Here is a 24,421-nt window from a genome sequence, read left to right on the forward strand (position 1 = left end):
CATGAAGTGATGGGACCATGCCATGATCTTCGTTTTCTGAATGTTGAGCTTTAAGCCAACTTTTTCACTCTCCTCTTTCACTTTCATCAAGAGGCTCTTTAGTTCCTCTTCACTTTCTGCCGTAAGGATAGTATCATCTGCATATCTGAGGTTATTGATATTTCTCCCGGCAATCTTGATTCCAGCTTGTGCTTCTTCCAGCCCAGCATTTCTCACGATGTACTCTGCATATAAGTTAAATAAGCAGAGTGACAATATACAGCCTTGACGTACTCCTTTTCTTATTTGGAACCAGTCTGTTGTTCCATGTCCAGTTCTAACTGTTGCTTCCTGACCTGCATGTAGGTTTCTCAAGAGGCAGTTTAGGTGGTCTGGTATTCCCATCTCTTTCAGAATTTTCCACAGTTTATTGTGGTCCACACAAAGGCTTTGGCATAGTCAATAAAGCAGAAGTAGATGTTTTTCTGGAACTCTCTTGCTTTTTCGATGATCCGGTGGATGTTGGCAATTTGATCTCTGGTTCCTCTGCCTTTTCTAAAAACATCACCACCATCTAATTCCAGAGCATGTTCATCACCCCTCAAAATGACCCTGTAACCATTAGCAGTCACCCCTGTTACCAACACTCCCCAGCCCTTAGGAACTCCTGGTCTATGTTCTGTCTCTGTGGATTTGCCTATTCTGGACATTTCTCATAATTGGAATTACACAGCAAGTGACCTTTTGTATGTGGCTGCTTTCACTTAGCATAATGTTTTCACAGTTCACTGGTGTTATAGCATGTATCACTACTTCATTCCTTTTTTATGGATGAGCAGTATCCCATTGTATGCATATACCACAGTGTATTTATTCATCAGCTGATGGACATTTGGGTTGCTTCTGCTCTAGGCTATTAAGAATAATGCCGGTATGAACACATGTATACAACTTTTTGTATGGACAAAAGACGTATGTTTTCCATTTTCTTGGAATACCTAAGAGTGGGGTTGCTGGGTCATATGTTATCACTATTTTTGTTGTTGTTGTTTGTTTGTTTTGGCCATGTCATGCGGCATGCAGGATCTTAGTTTCCTGACCAGGGATCAAACCCACGCAGCCTGCATTGGGAGCAGAGAGTCTTAACAACTGGACCGCCAGGGAAGTCCCTGTTAACTCTGTGTTTAACTTTTTGAGGAACTGTCAGACTGTTTTCCCCAGTGGGAAAACACTATTTTGCATTAAAATTGCCCTTAATATAATTTAAAATTAAGTCAGAATTTTTCCCCAAATATGAAATAACCAATTTTCTCTAAAGTGAAAAATCTCATTTTTACATTCATACCTGTTTGTACCCTGTACCTTAATCTTCAAAACCTTGTATATTCCTACAATTTTTTAAATGTTTACTTATGTATTTGGCTGCACTGGGTCTTAATTGTGGCATGCAGGATCTTTAGTTATGTCATAGGAACTGTCAGTTGCTGCATGAGGGATCTAGCTTCTTGATCAGGGGTAGAACCCCGGTTCCCCTGCATTGAGAGCACAGAGTCTTAGCCACTGGGCCACCAGGTAAGTTCCCATCCCTATAATGCAAAGGTCTGCAAACACATTACGTAAAGGAAGGTAGGCTCTTTACTCGATGACATTAGTTAGCTGGTTTTGTTATTCCTCTGCAGGTGCCTTAGGATAGCCTCCAAATTTTGTTTGGTTGCTGTTAAAAGATCTTTCCTCATCCAAGTTCTGTAGCCATAGATAGCAACCGAAATGAATCAGAGGATGTCAGAGATGCTCACAATGCCCAGAAAAATCCCGTACACAGAGGTTTGCATGTGGTGCAGTGGAAAGGGAGAATTCTCATGACACAAAAGAGGCCCCAGGGATAAAGACGGGAAGAAAATTAAAATGAAATAGTTATTAAATTAAAATAGTTAGAGCCACTGCCAGCAACCAGCTTTCTCCCTTTCTCCCTGGCCCGCCCCAGATCATGCTGTCAGGTCATTGTGACATCACTAGAATGTTCTAGGCTAGTTAGCATTTGCTCTTTGTGCAGGACAGTTCCCGGTTCTGCTTCCTATCACTCTTTTCCCCGAAGTGCTATCACATGACCCTAGTATGCAACTGCATAGTTTCATCTGTTACCTTTTCCTTGGGCCAGGCTTGTCCTCGAAGCAACACTCCAATTCTGTAACCACTTGGTAGCTAGCCCTGTTGCAGGGGTACTGGCTACTTAATAAATAACTCTCTGTTGTTGAGGTCACCTATTGCTGCAATATTATCATTGGTAGAAATACTATGTGATGTTACTTTTTTTTAGTAATACTTCACTTGAACTTGAACTTGCATAGATCATGGTTCAGTTGGTCTATTTTAAGAGTTTAAATAGGACGCAGGTAGGTACTTTCAACAAATTTCTTGGTTTCCTCTTTTATCCGGATACCAGGAGTAGTCCAGTTCATTTTCTATCCGTAGCAACTGGTGAGAAGATGCAGAGCTCAACCAGCTTTCTGTAACTCCTCCTGTATTTTGGGAGGACCACGTTCTATGAATACTTGAAACTTTCTCTATCTTTTTAGCTAAATGGCAAGCATTTTTCAAAACTTTATAGCATTTTCTCAGTATTTCTGATTCCCATCCCTTTCTACCTCCTTTTAAAGTTATTTCAGTACCTGTGCTACTTGTCTTACTAGAATGTAAGCTCAATGAGGGCTTAATCTAGGCATCTTTGATTTATATATCACTGTCAACTTTATGAAGCTTTATGAAGTTTTGTGTATTGTAGATGTTCAGTAAATATTTTTAGCATAATTAGTGAATCAGTGGTAATTTCTTTTCATTCTTCACTGAATGTTGCCCACTTTGCCTTCAATTGTATGATGATATGACTGTTTTTATAGCTTCCTTACTTTTTTCCACGTGTAAATTTAATAGTCAATGAAAGTGAAAGTCAGTCGTATCCGACTCTTTGCGACCCCGTGGACTATACAGTCCATAGAATTCTCCAGGCCAGATTACTGGAGAGGGTAGCCTTTCCTTTCTCTAGGGGATCTTTCCAACCTGGGGATTGAACCCTGGTCTCCAGCACTGCAGGCAGATTCTTTACCAGCTGAGCCACAAGGGAAGCCCAATGAAGCATGTTGGCAAATGCTCACCACTCTTAGTATGTTTTATTCAGGAAGGGGAAAATATATTGCGGGATCCAGATCCAATACCAAGGGAAATTTAAATTCTAAATATTTCCCTTCCTGTCCTCCCTCCAATCTCCCCAAACCCCAACAAATCCTATGCATATGCAGAGTGTTTCTATTTTGCTGGGGGATGGTGAGAGGGGAGGAAAGGAATAAAACTACCTTCTATACTGCTTTCAGAAATACAGCCAATGTGGCATATGGCTCATAGTACTAGCACAGTCTTTGGTGGAATGGTAGTGGTAGCAATGTGAAACTATTTAAATTTTTAAAATGAAAGCCCAAGTATATATGGAAATACAGTAGAATAATATTAGAAAATGACTCATTCCTACAGAACTTGATAAATTTCATAAATCACATCCTTCCCCCTAAAATATAACTGCAGGCTTAAAAGGCACTTAGGGGCCTATTGATTTATGAGGCAGTTCTTAGTTCTGATCCCTGTAACCAGAATTAATCCAAGTAGCCTTGTTTACATATTTAAAGGAAGACGCACTTGAGCACAGTGTGTGTGCATATAAATTCATTGTGTTTGTACAAAAAATGATCTAATTAATCACTGGTTCTCTTGAGGAAAAAAATCATGCATTCTGTCTGATAAGCAAATTTGGTCTCTTCAGGGTATTGTTCTAGAATCTGTCTCTACCATCTAAAGCAAAGGACTAGAAAGTAACCAGTGGATCAAGACTAATTTTTCTTTCTTTTTACGCATGAAAGTATAGATAACCTAGATTCTCTTTTGTGTTGAAACTCTCCCCACTCCAATCAGACCTGGAGACAAGGATTCAAGGACAAATCATATATTTGAAAGATGATCCCAGGAAGCAATAACAGGGGAGTGAAGCCAGAGAAAGGTGAATTATCAAGCTAGTTACCAATGTGGGCAGCCAAGGCTTAATTGATTGGGAACTCTGGTAGACAGTGCAGATAAACCCCAGGGATATCCCAGCCAAGGGACAAGGAAGCTAGGGTATTTGTCTACCATCTTCCCATCAGGAAAGCTGCTTCCAGGGGCGTTAACTCACTGCGATGTTTCCAGGAACCAGGTTTGACTTTTAGAAGTGAATGCCAAGGAGATACTGATATTCAAAAGAAGGAGGAATCAGGGACTTCCCTGGTGGTCCAGTGGTTAAGACTTTGCCTTCCAATGCAAGGGGTGCAGGTTTGATCCCTGATCAGGGAGCTAAGATCCTATATGCCTTGCGGCCCAAACACCAAAACATAAAACAGAAACAGTTTTGAAAAAATTCAATAGACTTAAAAAATGGTCCCAATAAAAAATAAAAGGAGGGGGAATGCATATGTGTAAGAACATAGGGAGGACTCATAGGAACCCAGAAAGTGCTGAGCAGGCAGGCCTTGGGAAGCATAGGATTCTAGGCTGCCCCAGGACCGTCGTTTCAGTCCCAGTCTCTTCCCTAGCCATTGGCTTCCTCTTTAACTCCTCAGGATTTTGGTATCTGCGTGTCTCTGGGAAGCTTATTGCTGCTTGGTCTTACTTGATCTTTTAATACAATACTGGCTCCTGCCTGGGACTTACTCTGAGTTTAGATCCTCAGAAGTGAAAACCTAATTGACCCAGGTCCTCTTTCTCAAGATAAGATATACCTTGCAAGTGCTTGGCCAGCTGAGGTGTGGGTCCCCCTGGTTCATCCAGTGTCCACTTGTGATCCAGTGAGCCACGGCCAAGGCATGAAGTCATATTGCCCAGTGCCCACTCAAAAGAGGGGACAGACGAGGAATGGTGAGGGCAGGTAGCCCCAAGGCACCTCTATCTGTGGGATTTTCCAGGCAAGAATGCTGGATTGGGTTGCCATTTCCTCCTCCAGGGGAATCTTCCCAACTCAGGGATTGAACCCGCATCTCTTGCATCTCCTGCATTGGTAGGTGGATTCTTTACCATTGTGCCATCTGGGAAGCCCTTCCATTAAAAGTTCTACAACGTAAAGTTTTTTTCCATTATTCCACAGACTCTTTCTCACCTTGTCAAAGTGTTTTATATTCTACCTATCATCTCACCTGCTAGTAAAGTAATGCTCAAAATTCTCCAAGCCAGGCTTCAGCAATATGTGAACTATGAACTTCCTGATGTTCAAGCTGGTTTTAGAAAAGGCACAGGAACAAGAGATCAAATTGCCAACATCCACTGGATCATGGAAAAAGCAAGAGAGTTCCAGAAAAACATCTATTTCTGCTTTATTGACTATGCCAAAGCCTTTGACTATGTGGATCACAATAAACTGTGGAAAATTTTGAAAGAGATGGGAATACCAGACCACCTGACCTGCCTCTTGAGAAATCTGTATGCAGATCAGGAAGCAACAGTTAGAACTGGACATGGAACAACAGACTGGTTCCAAATAGGAAAAGGAGTACGTCAAGGCTGTGTATTGTCACCCTGCTTATTTAACTTCTATGCAGAGTACATCATGAGAAACACTGGACTGGAAGAAGCACAAGCTGGAATCAGGATTGCTGGGAGAAATCTCAATAACCTCAGATATGCAGATGACACCACGCTTATGGCAGAAAGTGAAGAGGAACTAAAAAGCCTCTTGATGAAAGTGAAAGAGGAGAGTGAAAAAGTTGGCTTAAAGCTCAACATTCAGAAAATGAAGATCATGGCATCTGGTCCCATCACTTCATGGGAAATAGATGGGGAAACAGTGGAAACAGTGTCAGACTTTATTTTTCTGGGCTCCAAAATCACTGCAGATGGTGACTGCAGCCATGAAATTAAAAGACGCTTACTCCTTGGAAGAAAAGTTATGACCAACCTAGATAGTATATTTAAAAGCAGAGGCATTACTTTGCCGACTAAGGTCCGTCTAGTCAAGGCTATGGTTTTTCCTGTGGTCATGTATGGATGTAAGAGTTGGACTGTGAAGAAGGCTGAGTGCCGAAGAATTGATGCGTTTGAACTGTGGTATTGGAGAAGACCCTTGAGAGTCCCTTGGACTGCAAGGAGATCCAACCAGTTCATTCTGAAGGAGGTCAGTCCTGGGATTTCTTTGGAAGGACTGATGCTAAAGCTGAAGCTCCAGTACTTTGGCCACCTCATGCGAAGAGTTGACTCATTGGAAAAGACCCTGATGCTGGGAGGGATTGGGGGCAGGAGGAGAAGGGAACGAAAGAGGATGAGATGGGTGGATGATATCATGGACTCGATGGACATGAGTCTGAGTGAACTCCGGGAGTTGGTGATGGACAGGGAGGCCTGGCATGCTGCGATTCATGGGGTTGAAAAGAGTCAGACACAACTGAGAGACTGAACTGAATTGAACTGAACTGAATGTTGTCCTAAATAAAGTAAAATTTTACATTGTTGACATGAATTTTGACCTTTGGTGTTTAAGCTATGCCCTGCTCATTTTGAATGCAAATATAAGAGGACTGAACTCATTTGTGGAATCACTGAAATTGCACAATGTATATTTCATAGATTGTAGAGGCATATGCATTTCAATCTTTCCAGAAGTGTGGGAACTTTGCACTCGACTAGCTCAACTGTGTTTATTTTACTTTTTGGATACATGCACATTCTAGGGCATGCTAGGTGGCAACCCACCCTAGTATTCTTGCTTGGAAAATCCCATGGACAGAGAAGCCTGGCAGGCTATAGTCCATGGGGTCACATAGAATAGGACATGACTGAGCAACTGAGCATGCATGCAGGAATGCTATTCCTTGAGGATGTTCAGAGAGGGTGGATGATGGAACTGCATCCTAAAAGACTTGAAATGTGGATCTGAGTACAACATCTTTCCCTGTCCAGCCAAAGATGAGCCCAACAGGCCAAGATGATGCCATCCACATGCAGACCCTATCATAAGAAGTCCAAAAGCCAATGAAGGATAAATATCAGGAAAGAAGATCATTTTATAGAGGCAAAATGCAACATCATTTTCTTCTAGAAATGCCAAAGAAGTTGATAGACATTGAGTGCATCTTGACTAAAAAAATGTGTGTGTTTGTGTGTGTTTGTGTGTGTGTGTGTGTGTGTAGCTGGGCATAGGGAAAGGGTGACTCTTTCGTGACCTGTGGAAACGAAGACCCAACAAAACAAAGGGAGAGCCCATGGCTTTGGAGTCTGACAAACCTGTTTCCTCAAGTGTAAAGAAAATATTATTTTATCCAGTTGTTAGGAGGATTAAATGAGGTGATAAATGACTGTAAAGAGACCAGAATGGTGGCTGACACATAATAAGCTCCCTGTAAATGACAACAAAAGTGGTAATTAACTTACAGCTGACTCACATTGTTGTACAGCAGAAACTAACACAACATTGTAAAGCAATTATACACCAATAAAAAAATGAAGTTGTAAAAAAAGGAAGAAAAGAAAATTAGTATGAAGTAAGCTTGGCATAGGTAACAGTTTCTTGGGGGTTGAGTTTGGGAATTACTATAATTTAACCCCAATAATAAATGTGTTGAAAGAGGGGAAAAGGTGGTATTTAGGAGTAGTTATGAAGGAGATTTCATAAAATGCTACCTGGTTAAGTTCCTTTCAACTTGTTTCTCCCAAAGTGAATCACTGGTTTGCATCTTGGCAATTAGTTTCAAGCAGCCACTAAATTGATTTATGTATGAGACTGAATTTACTTTTAATTTACTTGAATGAGATTTCAAAATCAGTCTTTTTGATATGAAAATGAACACTTAGCCAGCATTTTGACCTGCCGTGGTAAGTCAGTGACATTTGTGCCTTAGAATTTATCAAATGTCGTATGCCTACTTTGTGACTATCACTATATGAATTCAGATATTCACATGCGATCTCGTCCCTCAGAGAGCCCACCTTTTGCAAAAATAGACACATAAATGCTTCACTGCAGTGTCATCATATTTGGAGCACTAATGACACGCGTGTGCAAATGCTCACACAAATGTCATACGTGTGCAATGCTCAGTCTCTCAGTCATGTCCCAGTATTTGTAACCCCAGGGACTATAGTCTGCCAGACTCCTCTATCCATGGAATTTTCCAGGCAAGAATACTAGAGTGGGTTGCCATTTCCTACTCCAGTGGATCTTTGAGACCCAGGGGTCAAAGCTACATCCCCTGCGTTGGCAGGTGGGCTCTTTACCATTGTGCCACCTGGGAAGCCGCACTGGTGACATGAAGTACCAGAAAGAAGAGGGTGTTGCTAGGAAATGCATCCCAGCTTCAGATGATAGTAAATAACCATTTTTCTTTCCCAGTACTGTATTTCTACCTGGAACATATTAGGGAAAAAGAAAAAGCTAATAATATTGGATGGGCCAAGAAGTTTATTTTGGTTTTTCCAGAAGTAGGTATGGAAAGCCCAAACAAACTTTTTGGCCAACTCACTAGTAAATTGTTTGGGGAAAAAAGAGGCTTTTTCCCAAGTACTTCAGGGCTATTTCTGTACTTCTTGTGAGCTTCTCATGTGCCTGAAATTAGGCTAAAATCCATGAAACTCTCTGTACTCTCAAAAGATCCTTTGAATTCCAGTAATCATTTCCGGTATACTTGTAGGAAAGTGACTGATTTTTACATTCCCGCTGCAGTTAATATCTATAGTGGATTATTTATGGAAAGTTTTAAATACGCTTCCCTGGTGGATCAGATGCTAAAAAATCTGCCTGCAATGCAGGAGACCTGGGTTCGATCCTGGATTGGGAAGATCTCCTGGAGAAGGAAATGGCAATCCACTCCAGTATTCTTGCTTGGAGAATCCCGCCTGGTAGGCTACAGTCCATGGGGTTGCAAAGAGTCGGACACAACTGAGTGACTAACATGCATTAGTGATTTTTCTTAAGCTGCAATCTGTTGCTTAGATCCAAACTCAGAATTGACTTCTGAGAAAGACCACAGAGAAGTTTTGTATACAAATGTAAATTATTCTACTTGAAGAACTCATGGAAAAGAACTTTGCTGGGCACTGATTCTGTGAGATTCACCTGGAAAAAATCCTAAGAATTCTCCATTGAAGACCTAAGAGCAGGATCAAGAGGGACCAGACATTTAGGAATTTGTGTCAGACTGTAGGAAACTTTGGAATGGTCACTACCAATAAATTTTCATGAAGATTACAGCGAATGTCATGACAGTTATTATTTCAGCCCACTGAGAAGATGGGTGTTGTTTTTAAGATGGGGCAGCGTGGGCTATAGCTATGTTTGTGAATTACATGTTCAGTCACTTTCAGTGATACAGGCCAGTGTGCTAAGCCAGTCAGTGGTCCTTCATTACTTAAGGAGCTGGTGGTGCAGCTCAAGTCTTAACCAGAAAATCTGAATCTTCAGACCTTGGATGGGAGCAGGTATATGCATTTAAAGCACCCCTGGTGTTTTTCTCCCTGGAGGTCTGCAGACTGTGCTCTCAGGAGTCTGGAAAAGTATGAAACAAACACTCACAGCCTCATTGTGGACATCAAGCCATTATTACTGGAGGATAAGTCAATCCCAAATTGTTTGCGCCACTCAAAATCTATTTGTGTGACTGTCATTTTATTCTATTTTGGGGGGAAATATTTGTTGTTGTTGGGTAGTTAAATTGTGTCCAACTCTTTGTGACCCCCTGATTGCAGCATGCTAGGCTTCCCTGTTCTTCATATCCCCTGGAGTTTGCTCAAACTCATGTCCATGGAATTGGTGTTGCCACCCAACCATCTCATCCTCTGTTGCCCCCTTCTCTTCCTGCCCTCAATCTTTCTCAACATCAAAGTCTTTTCCAATGAGTCGACTCTTTCTTAAAAAAATGAATAAACATAGGCACAAATGGGCACAATCTGGTAAACACTGAACATGCCACACCAACACAATCCAATTTGTAGGAAGGAGGCAGTATGATTGGACACACATCATGGCAGACTTTGAAATGTACCCACAGTCTTCTGAACCTAATCTGTAAAGAAATAGGTAGCTCAGGTCTGAGGCTCTCATCACATCCCTTCAAAGGCTCAAATTCCTTACCGTGGCCTTCTGAACCTTCCATGACCTGCCACTGAGGCCTTAGCTTGAGGCTCTCCCTAATCCTTGTGAACACTAATCTTGATACCTTCTTGCCCTGTTGACTCCACTTGGAATGATCTTCCCTGCTTTGTTCATTTGGCAGCCCTGTCTTGCCCCTTCATTCCTCCTAGAAGCCTCTGCTGACTCCCCCCAGACTGGGCTCAGCACTGCCCTGCGTCCTGTGTACCGGCTTCTGTCATAGCACCTTCCTAATCATGTTGAGTCCTTGTGCATGAGCATCTGCTTCACCTGATGGTAAGCAACTCCTGAGGAGTGATTTTCCTGCTGTGGTACAGCCAGCCCTGGACCTGGTGTACCATCGATGCCCCATAAATGTCTGCAGTGAGATTGGTAGATGTAAACATTAAGTAGAAAGCAAATAACAAACTCATTCTCAAGTTTTCTTTCAGCCAGATGCTGCTAAAAAGAATTTTGAGCACTCTTTTGCCAAAGCTTTTGAGGGGGTATCTGGAAGCCTGGGCTCCTGGGGACCACAATGGAGGGGTCTGGAAATTCCTGTCTTGTGGATGCATAAGCCACAGGAAACCCATGACTCCGTAGGGAAGAGAACAGTGAGGGCGTGGACTCCATCCAGTTGCTTCTTTTCTCATCTTCACATTTCCCTCTTAATTGGCATGGGCTTCCCAGGTGGTGCCAGTGGTTAAGAAACCTCCTGTCCATACAGGAGACGTTAAGAGATGTGGGTTCGATCCCTGGGTTGGAAAGATCCCCTGGAGGAGGAAATGGCAACCTGCTCCAGCATTCTTGCCTGGAGAGTCCCTACAACAGAAGAGCCTGGTGGGCTACAGTCCATAGCGTTGCAAAGAGGCAGACACAATGGAAGCAACAGCATGCAGGCCGGCACTGTGGAAGCGACGTGCTCTTGAATTTTTGCCAAGAGTGCCTGTATGCTCACAAAGCTTTTCCCTCCAACAAAATGGTTTCTGTCCTTTGGCCACTTGCGAACAACCCTGCCTTCATTTTGTGAGTGAATGACAAGGCAGCAGTAAGTCAGTCTGAGAGAATACAACAACAGATAAACCCACGCGTTGGTGTCTATATTATGAAGTCTTATCTCATCTGAGTGGAATGAGATTGAGATAAGTTCTTTGGAAATCTTCTCTAGAAATGATAATAAAAAGTCCTGTCGTCTTATGAGCTGTACAGGTTTTAACTTTTTTCATTTATTTTGCTGCACTTCTTGTAGTTTGAACTAACTATAAAGCACAAAATATCTGTGCTTTGCTTCTGTTCTCAAAGCTCTTAACTATTTGGCCCTGAGGCAAGGAGACAAAAACAATTTGGTTTTACTCTGCCACATTCCAAAATAACTGTAGTAATATCCTCTTTGGTTATCTTAAAAGTATAGCATGGAGGCTCTTATCCCAAAGTAGCAGTGTCTGAATGTTGGGGGGGGGGGGGGGGGGGACCTTAGCTATACGACTGTTATTTAGCAACTAAATGCTGGTGACTCATTCACTTTGATTGTGGTACAGGAAAATTCTTTCCATGGAAAACACAAGAAGGGAGGGGGGCAGAAATCTCTCTGAACCACTGTGTAGTATTTTCCTTTGGAAAAGGCTTCTCTGAAAATGAATAGGCACCAGCTGTTACTCTGCTGGCTTGGTCCCCAGAGCTCCTGGAGAGTCTTCCTCAGCTGGGCTTTCTGAGCAGTTATCCACAAAGGTATACAGGTAGGCTCAGAGCCGCAATAAGGGATCACTTTGGTTAATAAACTAAAATCTTGGGATTAAAAACGGTCACCTGAATAAAAGAGAAATTGAACTCACTGCATTCATAGTACCTGGAATATTTATATGATGATTTGGTTTGGACCAGAAATCTAACGGTGTTTTTACTGTCGCATTCCATTAGGAAGAGAGGGAGATAAATAGAGAGTTCTGTTCCCTTAGCTTTGCACCGAAAACATGAAAGCTTTGGGGAGAAGCACCTCAGTGAGGTGCTAATCTATTTATGCAGCCAAAATATAATAAAATAAGTTCACCTGCGAGGCTCACAGCGCCAAACTAATTCTAGCTTGCTGAGTTTCATTTTGCTTGTCAGCATCTCCTCGAGGGTTCTGGGGGGGGTTAGGGGTGGGGGAAGGAGACTGTGCGATGCTGGCCGTGAACATTTGGGGGGGTTGAAAGAGCTTCTCTTCCTGCTCCTGAGCCCTGCCCAGCCCTGAGTCGCGCTGCTCTCATGCTAGACTCTTCTTTATGAATGGAGGTTAGAGAAGCCGCTTAAAGGCTCTTCAGCGCTTACTCTCCAGCTGGCCGCTGACTTAGGAAAAACATGACCCTGTGGGGCTGCAATGGGGGCAGGGAGGGCTGTGGGAGAAGTTTGTGTCATAGGAAAGACGACCCAGGGGTTGGAGGGGCCTTCGCCCTTTCTTATAGGCGGAGATGCCCAGGCTTTAAATAGTAAAGCCCTGAATCACAGATGTAGGAATGTCAGCCGCTTGAGCTCTGCCACTGTAAGCCCGCAGAAAACCAGCCCCGCCCGGTGTCATCTCAGCTCTAAACAAGCTCGGAGGCAACGATGAGGCAGGTTGCCTGACTTCATTCTTTTCTGTTACCGCGGCTCTCTTAGACCCAACACGGTACAATATTTGCAGTAAAACAGTCTAATCCTGGCCTGTTCTGGTTCTGAAAGATGCGTGGTCCATCTGCTGTTCTCCCAGAGCAGCAGCATCTGCCTTTGTGTCGCTTGCTCATCACCTCTCTCCCACACCGTGGGGAGCCTGTGAACGATCTGGGTTTGGGAGACAGGTGCTGGAAAGGGGTGGGTAGGCGGCTTGGTGACTCCACCCACTGGAAGTCACCTGCTCCCTGCAGACAGACCTGTGTTTCTGCGGGTCAGAAATTGAAAGCCAGGATCAGGGTTAGCCTGGTGAGGGATGTGGATGTGACTGTTTTCCCTTTGCTTTGTGGCCTGGGAGGGCTCCTCCCTGACATGTAGGGAACCAAGGGGGCTTGTCTAGAAAATGCTAAAGAATTGGGGAGAAGGGGAAAGTCAGAACCCTACCTAACAGGATAAGTCAGATTTTTACTTTGATCCTGGATGAGGGACTGAAGCCTGAAAAAAGCCTCTTCCCAGGCTCCCTCTCATTGTCCCAGTCTGTTCCCCTCTTCTCTCACCACCCTCCACCCGCCCCCGCCCTGTTTCAGGTAAAGAGGGATGAGGGAAGTCAAACATCATTATTCATTTTTCATTATCGCTGAGCCTCCAGGACCTTAAAAGTTGCAGGAAATGAACTGAAAGTTGTCATTTGCATTATTTTTCTACCGAGGCTAATTTTATTGATTCAGTTGGTCTGAGAGAAGCTGAATCTGAGAGAGCAGCAGTTATAGGAAACTAATAAGCTACCGATCACTAGTTTGACTTACTGGAACAGTCCCTGGCTGCCCCTCGCCGGCCCACCCACCCCCTCCTGGCAATCATTTATCAGACCCCGGGAGCGGCCCGGTGCTCGGGGATCGTTTTGATGCCGGTTCTGCCGGCGAGAGGAATGCTACGTGGTGTCAGTGACCAGAGCTTAGGACACTGGAATTTTGCATTTGTTACAGCAGCAGCTGTAGCGAGTGGCTGCGCCGGCCGAAGGGCAGCGTCCCCGAGCAGGGCGCGGCCACCACTTGGCGGCGATCGCTGGGGCGGCACCCGAGCTCGGCCCTCGAGATGGGGGCGGGATTTTAGAAAGAAGCCCGGACTCGGCGAGTGGATGGCCGGGCGCTTTCTCGCAGCCTCTGCAGCAGCCGATCTGTCTGCCCAGCGGCGCTCCCACTCCTAGACTTTGTTCCTGTTTCCTCCCGCGCTGCTCGCCAAAGGCATCGGTTACCATGGTGAAGGAGAAAGGTAATTATTAATATCGATCCCTGTGCATGGCTGCAGAAGTTGCACTGGTGCTGCAGGGCTGGGCCACCTGATGGGGGACGATCAATGGAAAGCCAGGCAGACATGTTCTGGGTGTGAGACTCTGTATTGTGAAGTCCGGTTTGCGTAGAGCAGAGACTTACTTCATTAAGAACCTTTCATTTAGCCATGGCGCGTCCCAAGAGCATTCCTATTTCTGGAGTGTTTGCACAGCCGAGCTCCCAGGGCGTGTGTCTCTTTTGATTGCTATTGCATTTGGAATGTTTGGTTGTGTTTGAGACTTGCCTTCCTGCCTTCATCCTAGCCTTCACTCTTCCTCGCTCACCCCTACCCTAATCAATAAATTAATGAAGATGTGTAATGAAAGGGCCCTTCTACCAGGTCTAGGCTGTGTTGGGACCTGCCCAAGCTTAGCTCAAAGTTCCAAGTGGTCTGTCTTTAAGGTTCCAGGTGTGCCTCTCTAATAACCTGTCATTTCAGCGGCATCCCTAATCACTCCTCCAAACACCTTAAAAGATGGGTTACATGTCAAGGGCGGCGAATCGTGTCTTAAGAATGTGAAAAGGGAGAGGATGGTCACGCTTTGCACAGGTGTATTTATGCTCTGGGCGTGGTCCGAAATGGAAGTTAAACTTTTCAGAATTGAATTGTTATTTAACTTATTCATTTGTCTGGGAAATGTAAAAGAGCACAACAATGTTTGATCTTAGTTATCCAAGTAATAAATAAATATGTCTTATGTTAAGAAAATGCAGTGTCACAGGAGATTAGAGACTGAAAAATGAAATCTCCTTGCCCTTGCCTGGTTCACTTTCATTTCCCCTTTTCTCTTGAGGCAAAATTGTTAATAGTGTATCCTTCAAGAACTTATAGAAGGAATAAGATAGATAGAAGTATTAAAAAAGGGTCATTCTCTGATCATTTTTTTCGTGACTCGATTTTTTTCTGTTAATAATATGTCTTCGGGACTTTTTACTACATGATTTGAGAGTGTGAGTAACCACCGCTGAATTTTGCATTTTGGTAAGCTTGGATATATTCTGCCACATTTCCTGACTGTGGACATACTTTTCTCCATAAACACAGATGTCTGCTCTTTGGGCGCTGTCTTCAACATTTCCGTGATTTATCTTTGTCTACTTTCTCTTAAAGTCCCTACAGGGAATAAATGTGAGGTGAATGCGCTGAACTCAAGCTGATCCCTATTGTTGGAAACTCAATTCAGGTTTATTATACTAGTGGATGAACGGAGGAATAGGATCATGACAGCTAACCATGTTAGGGCCGCACCTCAGCACAAAGAGAAACAGCTTCTGGTCAGTCCATTCTGCTCCCATGTATCTTTCATAAATCGCAGGGTTTAGCTTTGGTTTTACACCGACTCAGGGGTAATCGAATGAAATGATTTAGTGAGAATAAAAGTGCTCCTAATAATATTTCCTCTCTTTTTGGGGTGCTACCAGGAACCCTTAATAAAGACTTTGACATTTAATCAAGGTCAGGTCTCTTCATTTTTACCTCCCCCACAGCTGAAACAAACTGACTCTGATCTCTACTGCTAATGGTTTCGAGTTTGTTTCCCCAATATGAGTAATTTATGAGCAATGGGAAAGGGGCTTGCAAAGGTCACTTCCCAATTCCATCCCCCAGGGGCCCATGGAAGCCCTGGACTTGCTGTTCGCGGTGAACGTTTTATAGGGCAGTAGTCCCCAAATAGCAACTCTTCTTAAGTCATTAGAGACTTCCCAAAGCTTGGATTGCCTGGGCTCACTTTTGCTTTACAAGTCAGTAACCACTTTCTGACTAGAACATTTTGGACAGGCCACCGAGAGGTCACATACTAGTATTATCTAAGCCCTTAGCCACTGATTAAAGGCTGTTCCTTTTCTATTTTGAGGTCCATGTCAGTCTCCACTTCTGCCTCCCAGCTCCCTGATTGCATTGACCTCAGTCAACAGCAGGGAAAGGCAGGGTTTTTGGTGGGTACACAAGGGCTTCAGTGGAAAGAAAGGAATTCCATTAAAGCTTCTAAAGCCAGAAGGGCACAGGAGCGCTTGCAGTCCAGGCATTCATCCTAGACCTGAGAAAGCTGGGCTTCAGAAAGGGTTAGTAAATTGCTCAGAATCATACAGCAGGTAAGTGGACTAAGTTCAGGTTTACTAGACTAGTAGGTGGATGGAGAACATAGAGGAGACTCATCCTCTGTGTCCCATCACAGGAGGACGTGGCTCAGTGTCTGCATTTATCACCCCCTGGCTCCATCACTAGACAGTGAACCTCTCAGAAGCAGCCCTGTGTCTCTGCCTTTAATTTTTCAGTTCATAGCTTGACACCTGCACATCATAGATTCTCAGAGTTGAAGCAGGTTGGCCCGTTGTCAGAGCTAGATCTGGAACCTGTGGCCTCCTGATCCGGAGACTTTTCCAGTACGCTCTGCTTCCTCTTGCTTCCAGAGAGTTCCAGCTTCTTCCTTCCTCTTGCGGCAGACACGAATCAGCCGGGAGCGAGTTTGCATCATGGTAGCAACCATCCTGAGGAACACGGGAAGTCTTCTGAAGGAGTGACATAGGTTCCCCGTTGCTCATCACTTGGAGATGGTTTAGGTCACGCCGGTCTGTGCTTCCATTTTCTCTCTTGGATAAAGTTTCCATGACACTGACAGAAAGAAAGCCCGCTGGCAGATCACAGGTCTGCAAGTGTGGAATGACCTTGGCCAACCAACTTTGACCCTCATTCTCTTCTGTTCTCCCAACCAGGCACCCACCCACTTCCAGTCTCAGACCGACCCTCATTCTCTTCTGTTCTCCCAACCAGGCACCCACCCACTTCCAGTCTCAGACCCTTATTGATCTGGGAATCTTTATGAAATAGTTGTTTCTCTGATGCATTCAAGGGCATCTTAACCTTGCTGTGTCCTGTAACAAAGAAGCAGGAGAGATTTTGTGGGTTTATCAGTCAATATCTGTCTTCCTGAAAACACTTTCATCTACCTAAACTCCAGTGGCCTAGTCTACTCATTAAAAACTTTAATTCTAGCTTATGTGTGTCCTAGTGCAAGTTTTAAAAATAAACATGAAGGGGATTTATTATTTCTTAGTGTCAGAGGAAACAAGTATAAGCAAATATTAGAGATTAAGTTATGTAAACACTCATTTGTTTAAATAATAAGGGAGCTTAGGGTTTGGAAAAGGTTTGATCCTTCGTGTAAGAAGGATAGAAATTCAGCAGTGAGGGAAGCACATTACAGAAAACAATTCTACAGTTGAGCACATCCATTTTTGTTTGTTGTGTTTCCCGGAAGTTTTCTGCCACTATTGGATGACCCAACTTGCTTTCAAGGTAGTGAAAAGTGAAAGTGTTAGTTGCTCAGTTGTGTCCAACTCTTTGTGACCCCAAGCACTGTAGCCCACCAGGCTCCTCCATCCATGGAATTCTCCAGGCAGGAATAGTGGAGTGGGTTGCCATTTCCTTCTCTGGGAGATCTTCCCAACCCAGGGATTGAACCCATATCGCCTGCATTGTAAGCAGATTCTTTGCCATCTGAGCCACCAGGGAAGCTCTTTTAAGTAGAGCAGGACCCAGTGAAACTCATTTTAATTCATCCTTGATGGAGAGATGTTCACCATCCTCCTGACATTCCAGTGTATGGGATGCACACACGCACACACACACACACACAATATGGGACACACACACTCACAGAGTATGGGACACAGACACACACACATGGGGCAATCTTGTTTCTTAGCAGCTTCTAAGAACAGTGGTATGCTGGGTCCAAATGTGTCCTACAGACGGGCACCAAAGTAATCCTCGTACGATGCTGATGTCATCATATTTCCAGGTGAAAAACCTAAATGAGTGACAAGGTAAATTTCAAGACTTCCTGCTAATCATTGAGGATTGTCTCCAAGTCCTTAAATTATCTCCTCCCTACCCCCATCTAAGCCAAACTTGTTTTATTTTTAACATTATTATTAAACCTGCCAGTTACTGAATGGCAGGCTTTGCATTGACACCTTTGCATACATCACCTCTAATCTTTGAGCCCATCAGGGTCAGTGGCACTCCTCCCCTTTAGTAAATGTGAAAGAGGAGGTTCATGGGAGTTTAGCCACTTGCCAGAAATCACTTAGCCAAAAAGTAGAAGAGCTGATTTTCTACCCAGGCCGTTATGGCTGCAGAATCTGCACTAATTGTACCTATGCTCCAACCACCCCCTCCCACAGTTTTTCCTATTTGAATAATCATGGATATATTTTCCATCTCCATCATGGTGTCATTCTGCCCCTCCTGCCTAGTGAGAAATACATATTGTCTCCTTTTGCACATTTGCCCATGACCTAACTCAAGTTCTGCTTCCTTACAATGGCTTTCAAAGGCCCATCCCTTCTGTAAATTCTTCTCGAATTACTCTGAGCACCTAAGTCAACACCAGAGAAATTAAACAACAATCTATCACTTGTACGACTTAAGAAAGAGTGTCCGTCTCTCCCTCAGGAGTTGCTGACTTCATATAAGAGTGTCCGTCTCTCGCTCAGGAGTTGCTTACTTCATATACCATCTTAAGAAACAAGCTTTAGCGTTGCCAAGTGTTGCTGCCTCTAACGGTGTCTGTCCTTCCGCCCCATCCCCCTCCTCCCAAACACCCACACCCACATAAACACTCCCCACTCAAGAGTGTGCACACAGCCTAATGTAATCAAAACCCTTTTCTGTTCCATCCTCGGGGAAGTCTGAGAACAGATTGCTCTCTGCAGTGTGATAATTCATCATCCATTCAAGTCGCCTTCCAGGCCCCCTGTTGGTATAGACTAGCTCCTCCCAGATTCGGTTTCCCAACCCTGCTTCCCAGGTGGATGTTTCATATCCTACCCTGACCTGCTCTTGAAACTGTCTAGGTTGTTCCTTTTTCCTTAACTTGAAAAGCCCTAAGTTTTTCAAGGGGACACCAATGGCAAGAACATTTCCTAAGTAAAGTCTAAAGGGAAACTATTGATTTAAAGAGACACCACAATGCTACAAGCTTCAGAATACATTGTCTGGATTAGCGACTTACACACACATCTCAGTTGTGAAGTTTGCATCTTCAGAGGGAGCGGAGACCCAGTTTTCTCTCCATATTCCACTGGAGAGGGGGGAAAAACCTAAGTGTGAATTTCTCATACTGTTTTATAAATGAAATAGTACTACTCTCACCAGGAAGTATGACTCTGCCCCACTGGTCTTCAGGACCAAAGGGCTGTCTAGATGATGGGATTTCTAAGGCTAATGGAAAGAACTTCACATTTTAAAAAATCACAACAAATCCTTACCCTCTGCCACCTACTCATTAATGTCTAAAGAAATGCTTATCCAGAGAGAGAGAAGAAAAAGACCTCATTTCCACAATTAGAGTTAAGGCTGACTATGGAAAGACATCTGAGAGAAGGAATGGAGTGAAGTGAGTCACTCAGTCATGTCCGACTCTGCAACCCCACGGACCACACAGTCCATGAAGTTCTCCAGGCCAGAATACTGGAGTGGGTAGCCTTTCCCTTATCCAGAGAGAAGGAATACATTGACTTAAATTTACCCAGAGCTCTTGAGAGCAATCTTCAGCTGATTGGGCCACTTAGAAGTGATCCTGCCTCTTGTTTCTCTGATGACCTGGTCAGGTGACCAGGGTGGATGAAACAACCAGTACTGCTTAACAGAAACTTTCTTTAAAAGAACAAGAAATTAACTTTCCAAAGTCCTGCAGAAAAGATGTCCTAAGTGAGACCCAGCCCACTAAAAGCAAAATCTTGGCACTGATTCTCTGTGAGGAGGGGGCCCCTTGATATCATCATCATATTCACTGCCCCTGGGAGGCAAGCAGGAGGGTCCTCATACTGCTGGCATCTCATATGCCAAAGCCAAAACAATGAGGGTTTTCCTGAGCCAGCGTTAGAGCATCAGAAGACTTTTCAGAAGGTTCAGTGATGGGTGAGTGGTGCAGGATTTCTTCCCATTGTCGTTGAGCCTGCTCTGAGCACACCACAGTAGAAACCAGCCCAGCTTCCTATTTCATTGTGTGTTGGTCTGATGGTGACTCATACCGAGAGGTATGTTTATCCCAAACTGGCAGGAGCTGTGTATTCAAGGGCAAATTTTGTTAGCAGTGGGGGAGGGTGAATATTTGTAGGCATGACCTCTTTTCTCTGAAGCATTGAGTTTGTGTTCACACTGACATGATTAACGCTATTATGGTCCAGTGTGCCCTGGGGGCACCAGGGCTGAGTTTCTGTGTTCCACTGCAATCAAACAGGCTGAGTTTTTTGAATACTTAGACTTAACCGTGAAGATGCTGGCTTTCTTAAGCTTTCAGAGAAATTACTGTCTAGGGCAGTGGTTCTCAAGTGTTAGCAGACATCAGGGCCACCTGGAGTTTGGTCAGAGAGGGGATTTCTGGACCCTGGTCCCAGAGTTCTGATTTAGTAAATCTGAGGAAGGGCCTGAGGCTTTGCACTTCTAGCAGTTCCCAAGTGATATTGGTGCTCATGGTTCAGGGACCATACTTGGACACTATCACAGTTTCTTGTCCATAAAATGATCAGCGTTCTAGGCAGAGAAGAGAGAACTTTTATATAAGCAGCCTCTCTGCTCCCTCTTGCCAGTTTCATCTTGCTTATAATGCAGATGGCAAAGTCAAGAGCATTGTTTTCACTTTGACTCTCTTGCAGCATAGGATGAAGCTTCGGTTCATAAAGTGGGAACCTTCTGTGAGACTTGAGTGACCAGGAGACTGCTGTCAGTATATGACACTGGATGTGCAGGGGGTGGGCAGGGTGGGAGCAGGGGGAAGTTACAGGGCACCTTTTCCTGGGAGTGAGTTGGGGCACAGCTTGGCTTGGGGGAGTCAAGGCACAAATGTGCCATTCTGTAACCATCGCTCCCAATTCTGAAGGGTTTGTTGAGCATTTTTACTGGGGTTCATAGACCTCTTTGGAATCCTTTGGTTAGAGACAGTTTCAGGAGCTATCTTGGCTCACAAGAGCTGCAACCGTTTAGTTTCCGAGGAGCTAAAATGTATTATTAAAATCTCAAGCAGTTTTAATAGAGACCATGGCATTGTCTATATTCTGTTGCTGTTGAACCACAGATTATTCAACAATCTGTATTCACAGTGCTATTTGAAACACTATGAGGGGAGAAATTTAAGAAAAAATAAAAGAAGCAGAGAATGGTAGAAAAAGCAAGGTTATTTCACACTGGAGCATCTGGAGGGACACGGGAGAGAGGCTATAACCATCAGAAAAATGGCAGGCGCTGTGGGCTCCCTGGTCGGTGGAGGGTCCTCCAAGTGGCATGTGGGGCTAGATGAGTGTTGCGGGATTGCTGTGCACCATGTCGGGGAGCCCTGTCTGGACAGCTGCTGGGGCACAGTTTTAGGGCTGACTGGTGGGAATGGTATCTGCTGGACTAGGTTCAGTGATGCTGTTCCTGCTCAGCTAGAAGATATTGCCAGTCCTGCCGTGTGTGAAGAGCCCAGCCTGAAGCAGTGAGCCATAGCAACCGGTGTCTTGAACGCATCACAAATTTATAAAGGTCTACTCTGCAAGGCATTTCGAGGGTAATCTAATACATGGAAAAGGTCCTGCCTTCAGCAGGTTAATGAAATCCCTGTGGTGGGAGGGGTGATGACTGAAAATAAAAGCAACACAGGGCGATCAGAAGGAGTATAAATGGTATTCTGCTGAGGTTCGAAGGAAGAGTTAGTGTTTCAAATGAATCAGAAAAGGCTTTACAGAAAAGGGAGCATTTAAGATTGGCCTTGAAGGGTTCTGTTCATTTCTTCCTGTTAGGGATGGTGTTTAATTCAGTTCAAACCTATTATACAGTGTCTGCTCCATGGTAAGTATTCAGTGAATGTTGAATTAACTGAAAAGTGGATGAAGGATGTGTATGGGTCGGGAGATGGGTATTCTTAAGTGTTTATTCAGAGCCTAATAAGAGATGAGCAATCTGGGTACAGAAACAAAATGCAATTCTTGACCTAAAAGCACTCACATTCTAACAAGGAACATAAACACAAAAATACATAATTATGATACAGTGTGAAATGTATGCAACAAAGAACTCTTTAATGTGGGACTGCAGTGCTGCTGCTGCTGCTGCTAAGTCGCTTCAGTCGTGGCTGACTCTGTGTGACCCCATAGACGGCAGCCCTCCAGGCTCCCCTGTCCCTGGGATACTCCAGGCAAGAACACTGGAGTGGGTTGCCATTTCCTTCTCCAATGCATGAAAGTGAAATGTGAAAGTGAAGTCTCTCAGTCGTGTCCTACTGTTAGTGACTCCATGAACTGCAGCTCACCAGGCTCCTCCATCCATGGGATTTTCCAGGACTGCAGTGCAGGTGGCTGGTTAATTCTCCTGGAAGGTCGTGGCAGACTAGGCTTTGAAGGATGAACAGGAGTGCAACAAATGAATAAAGGGTTTCCAATTGGCAAAACAGAAGCAGTGACGGAGATGCAGCCAGCCGAGTTTGGCAGGAACTACCATTAGTCACGAGGTGCTGCAGTAACCATGGGGAAGGGTAAATGGAGGGCTCTGCAGGTCAGGTTGAGTTGAGGATGGATAGAACCAGAGGCTGTACATTGAAATGCCTCTAAGAATCAGGCAGATAACCTAGATGAGTGGAGATGGGGACAGACAGGACAGCAGGGCCTTCTCTACAGGAAAAGCCACCCTATTGCTCTATCCTGGTTCACACAAAACTAGGAACAGAGGGATGTGGGCCACGGGGCCAGACCTTCCAGTTTCCAAGAGTGACTAGAAATAGGGGTTTTTATGTAAGATTCTCCAGATGCTTAATTTGGCAAATGATTTAACTTTCTCTTCAAAAAATCTTCATGTAGGCCAAACAAAACATATCTGTGGGCAAGACTCAGCCAAAGGACCTTCTGATTGTGGTCTGATTGTGGTCTGTGCTCACCAAGCCTACCCACAATAAGAAACACATTTTCACACAAAAAGACTAAAGACTTGTGCCCTTACAATATAGATGGCTAATGAAAGAGCCATGTGAAGCAATACTCAGCCTTTACTCTCTGCTCTTTTCTAGTCTCTTCAATTTTTTTTATTATGTGGCTCAGTGGTAAAGAATCCACCTGCCAGGGCAGGAGACTTAAGAGATCTGGGTTCAGTCATTGGCTTGGGAAGATCCCCTGGAGGAGGAAATGGCAACCCACTCCAGTATTCTTGCCCGGGAAATCTCATGGACAGAGGAGCCTGGCGGGCTACGGTCCACGGGGCTGCAAAGCGTCAGACCCGACTGAGCTACTAAGCACACAAGTTAGTCATGATTCATTTTGTTTCATTGGGTCAACACCTGAAATTTGAAAACCATTGGTTTAGAACATCTGCATCAAACTACTGTTAGATAAGAACAGAATAAGGTACTTTCAGGGACAAGCATGTTTCCATTCTTGACACTTAAAATAGTGCTTAACAGATTACCTTGAATTTCTTCACTTACAACTAGAAACATTTTGACAGAATGATTTCAGAATCTTTTGGTCATTTTATCCTAAACATAAGTTGACAAGAATTTGGTGTCATATTCTGGGGTGCTTGATACAATTAAGAATAGACCTAGCTATTAAATTCAGAGTAAAATGCTACGTGGTTGAAGTTCAGCAGAAAGTCCAAAGGAAGCCTCCATTCAGGCCTCATTAGCATCTAAACCTGATATTTCTGGAATGAGTTTTTCATTTAGAAGAATTTCCCCCTATGATTCCACATCACCTCTCTTCTGTGACCATGCTCCCCTGGTCGCCTTGCTTGTACGTCACAGCCAGGGAGAGGAGAACAGGTTCAGGAGTTGGGCAGTCTGTGAGGTATCATGTCACCCATTATCAATGCAGCAGCTATTCCCGTCCATTGGTTGGACATCATGTGTTTATATAGCATATGGCAGAAAGTGAAGAGGAACTAAAAAGCCTCTTGATGAATGTGAAAGAGGAGAGTGAAAAAGTTGGCTTAAAGCTCAACATTCAGAAAACGAAGATCATGGCATCTGATTCCATCACTTCATGGCAAATAGATGGGGAAACAGTGGAAACAGTGTCAGAATTTATTTCTTTGGGCTCCCAAATCACTGCAGATGGTGATTACAGCCACGAAATTAAAAGATGCTTACTCCTTGGAAGGAAAGTTATGACCAACCTAGACAGCATATTAAAAAGCAGAGATATTACTTTGCCAACAAAGGTCCGTCTAGTCAAGCCTATGGTTTTTCCAGTGGTCATGTATGGATGTGAGAGTTGGACTATGAAGAAAGCTGAGCACTGAAGAATTAATGCTTTTGAACTGTGGTGTTGGAGAAGACTCTTGAGAATCCCTTGGACTGCAAGGAGGTCTAACTAGTCTATCCTA

At 44.1% G+C, this 24,421-nt stretch overlaps 1 protein-coding gene across 8 annotated transcripts in view; it reads left to right on the forward strand.

Annotated features, from left to right (window-relative positions):
- Positions 1-24,421, forward strand: part of ABLIM1 (actin binding LIM protein 1) — a 334,182-nt gene that overhangs the window by 127,924 nt on the left and 181,837 nt on the right. Inside the window, exon 1 of one of the 8 annotated variants that reach the window (XM_018041204.1) lies at positions 13,737-14,005. The exons of the other annotated variants lie outside the window; for them this stretch is intronic. Coding sequence (XP_017896693.1) covers positions 13,990-14,005 — 16 coding nt within the window. The 5' untranslated portion in view covers positions 13,737-13,989. Of the gene's footprint in view, positions 1-13,736; positions 14,006-24,421 lie in introns of those variants that run through there. 8 annotated transcript variants of the gene reach the window in all.

Source organism: Capra hircus, chromosome 26, assembly GCF_001704415.2.
Source record: "Capra hircus breed San Clemente chromosome 26, ASM170441v1, whole genome shotgun sequence".
NCBI classification, from domain to species: domain Eukaryota; kingdom Metazoa; phylum Chordata; class Mammalia; order Artiodactyla; family Bovidae; genus Capra; species Capra hircus.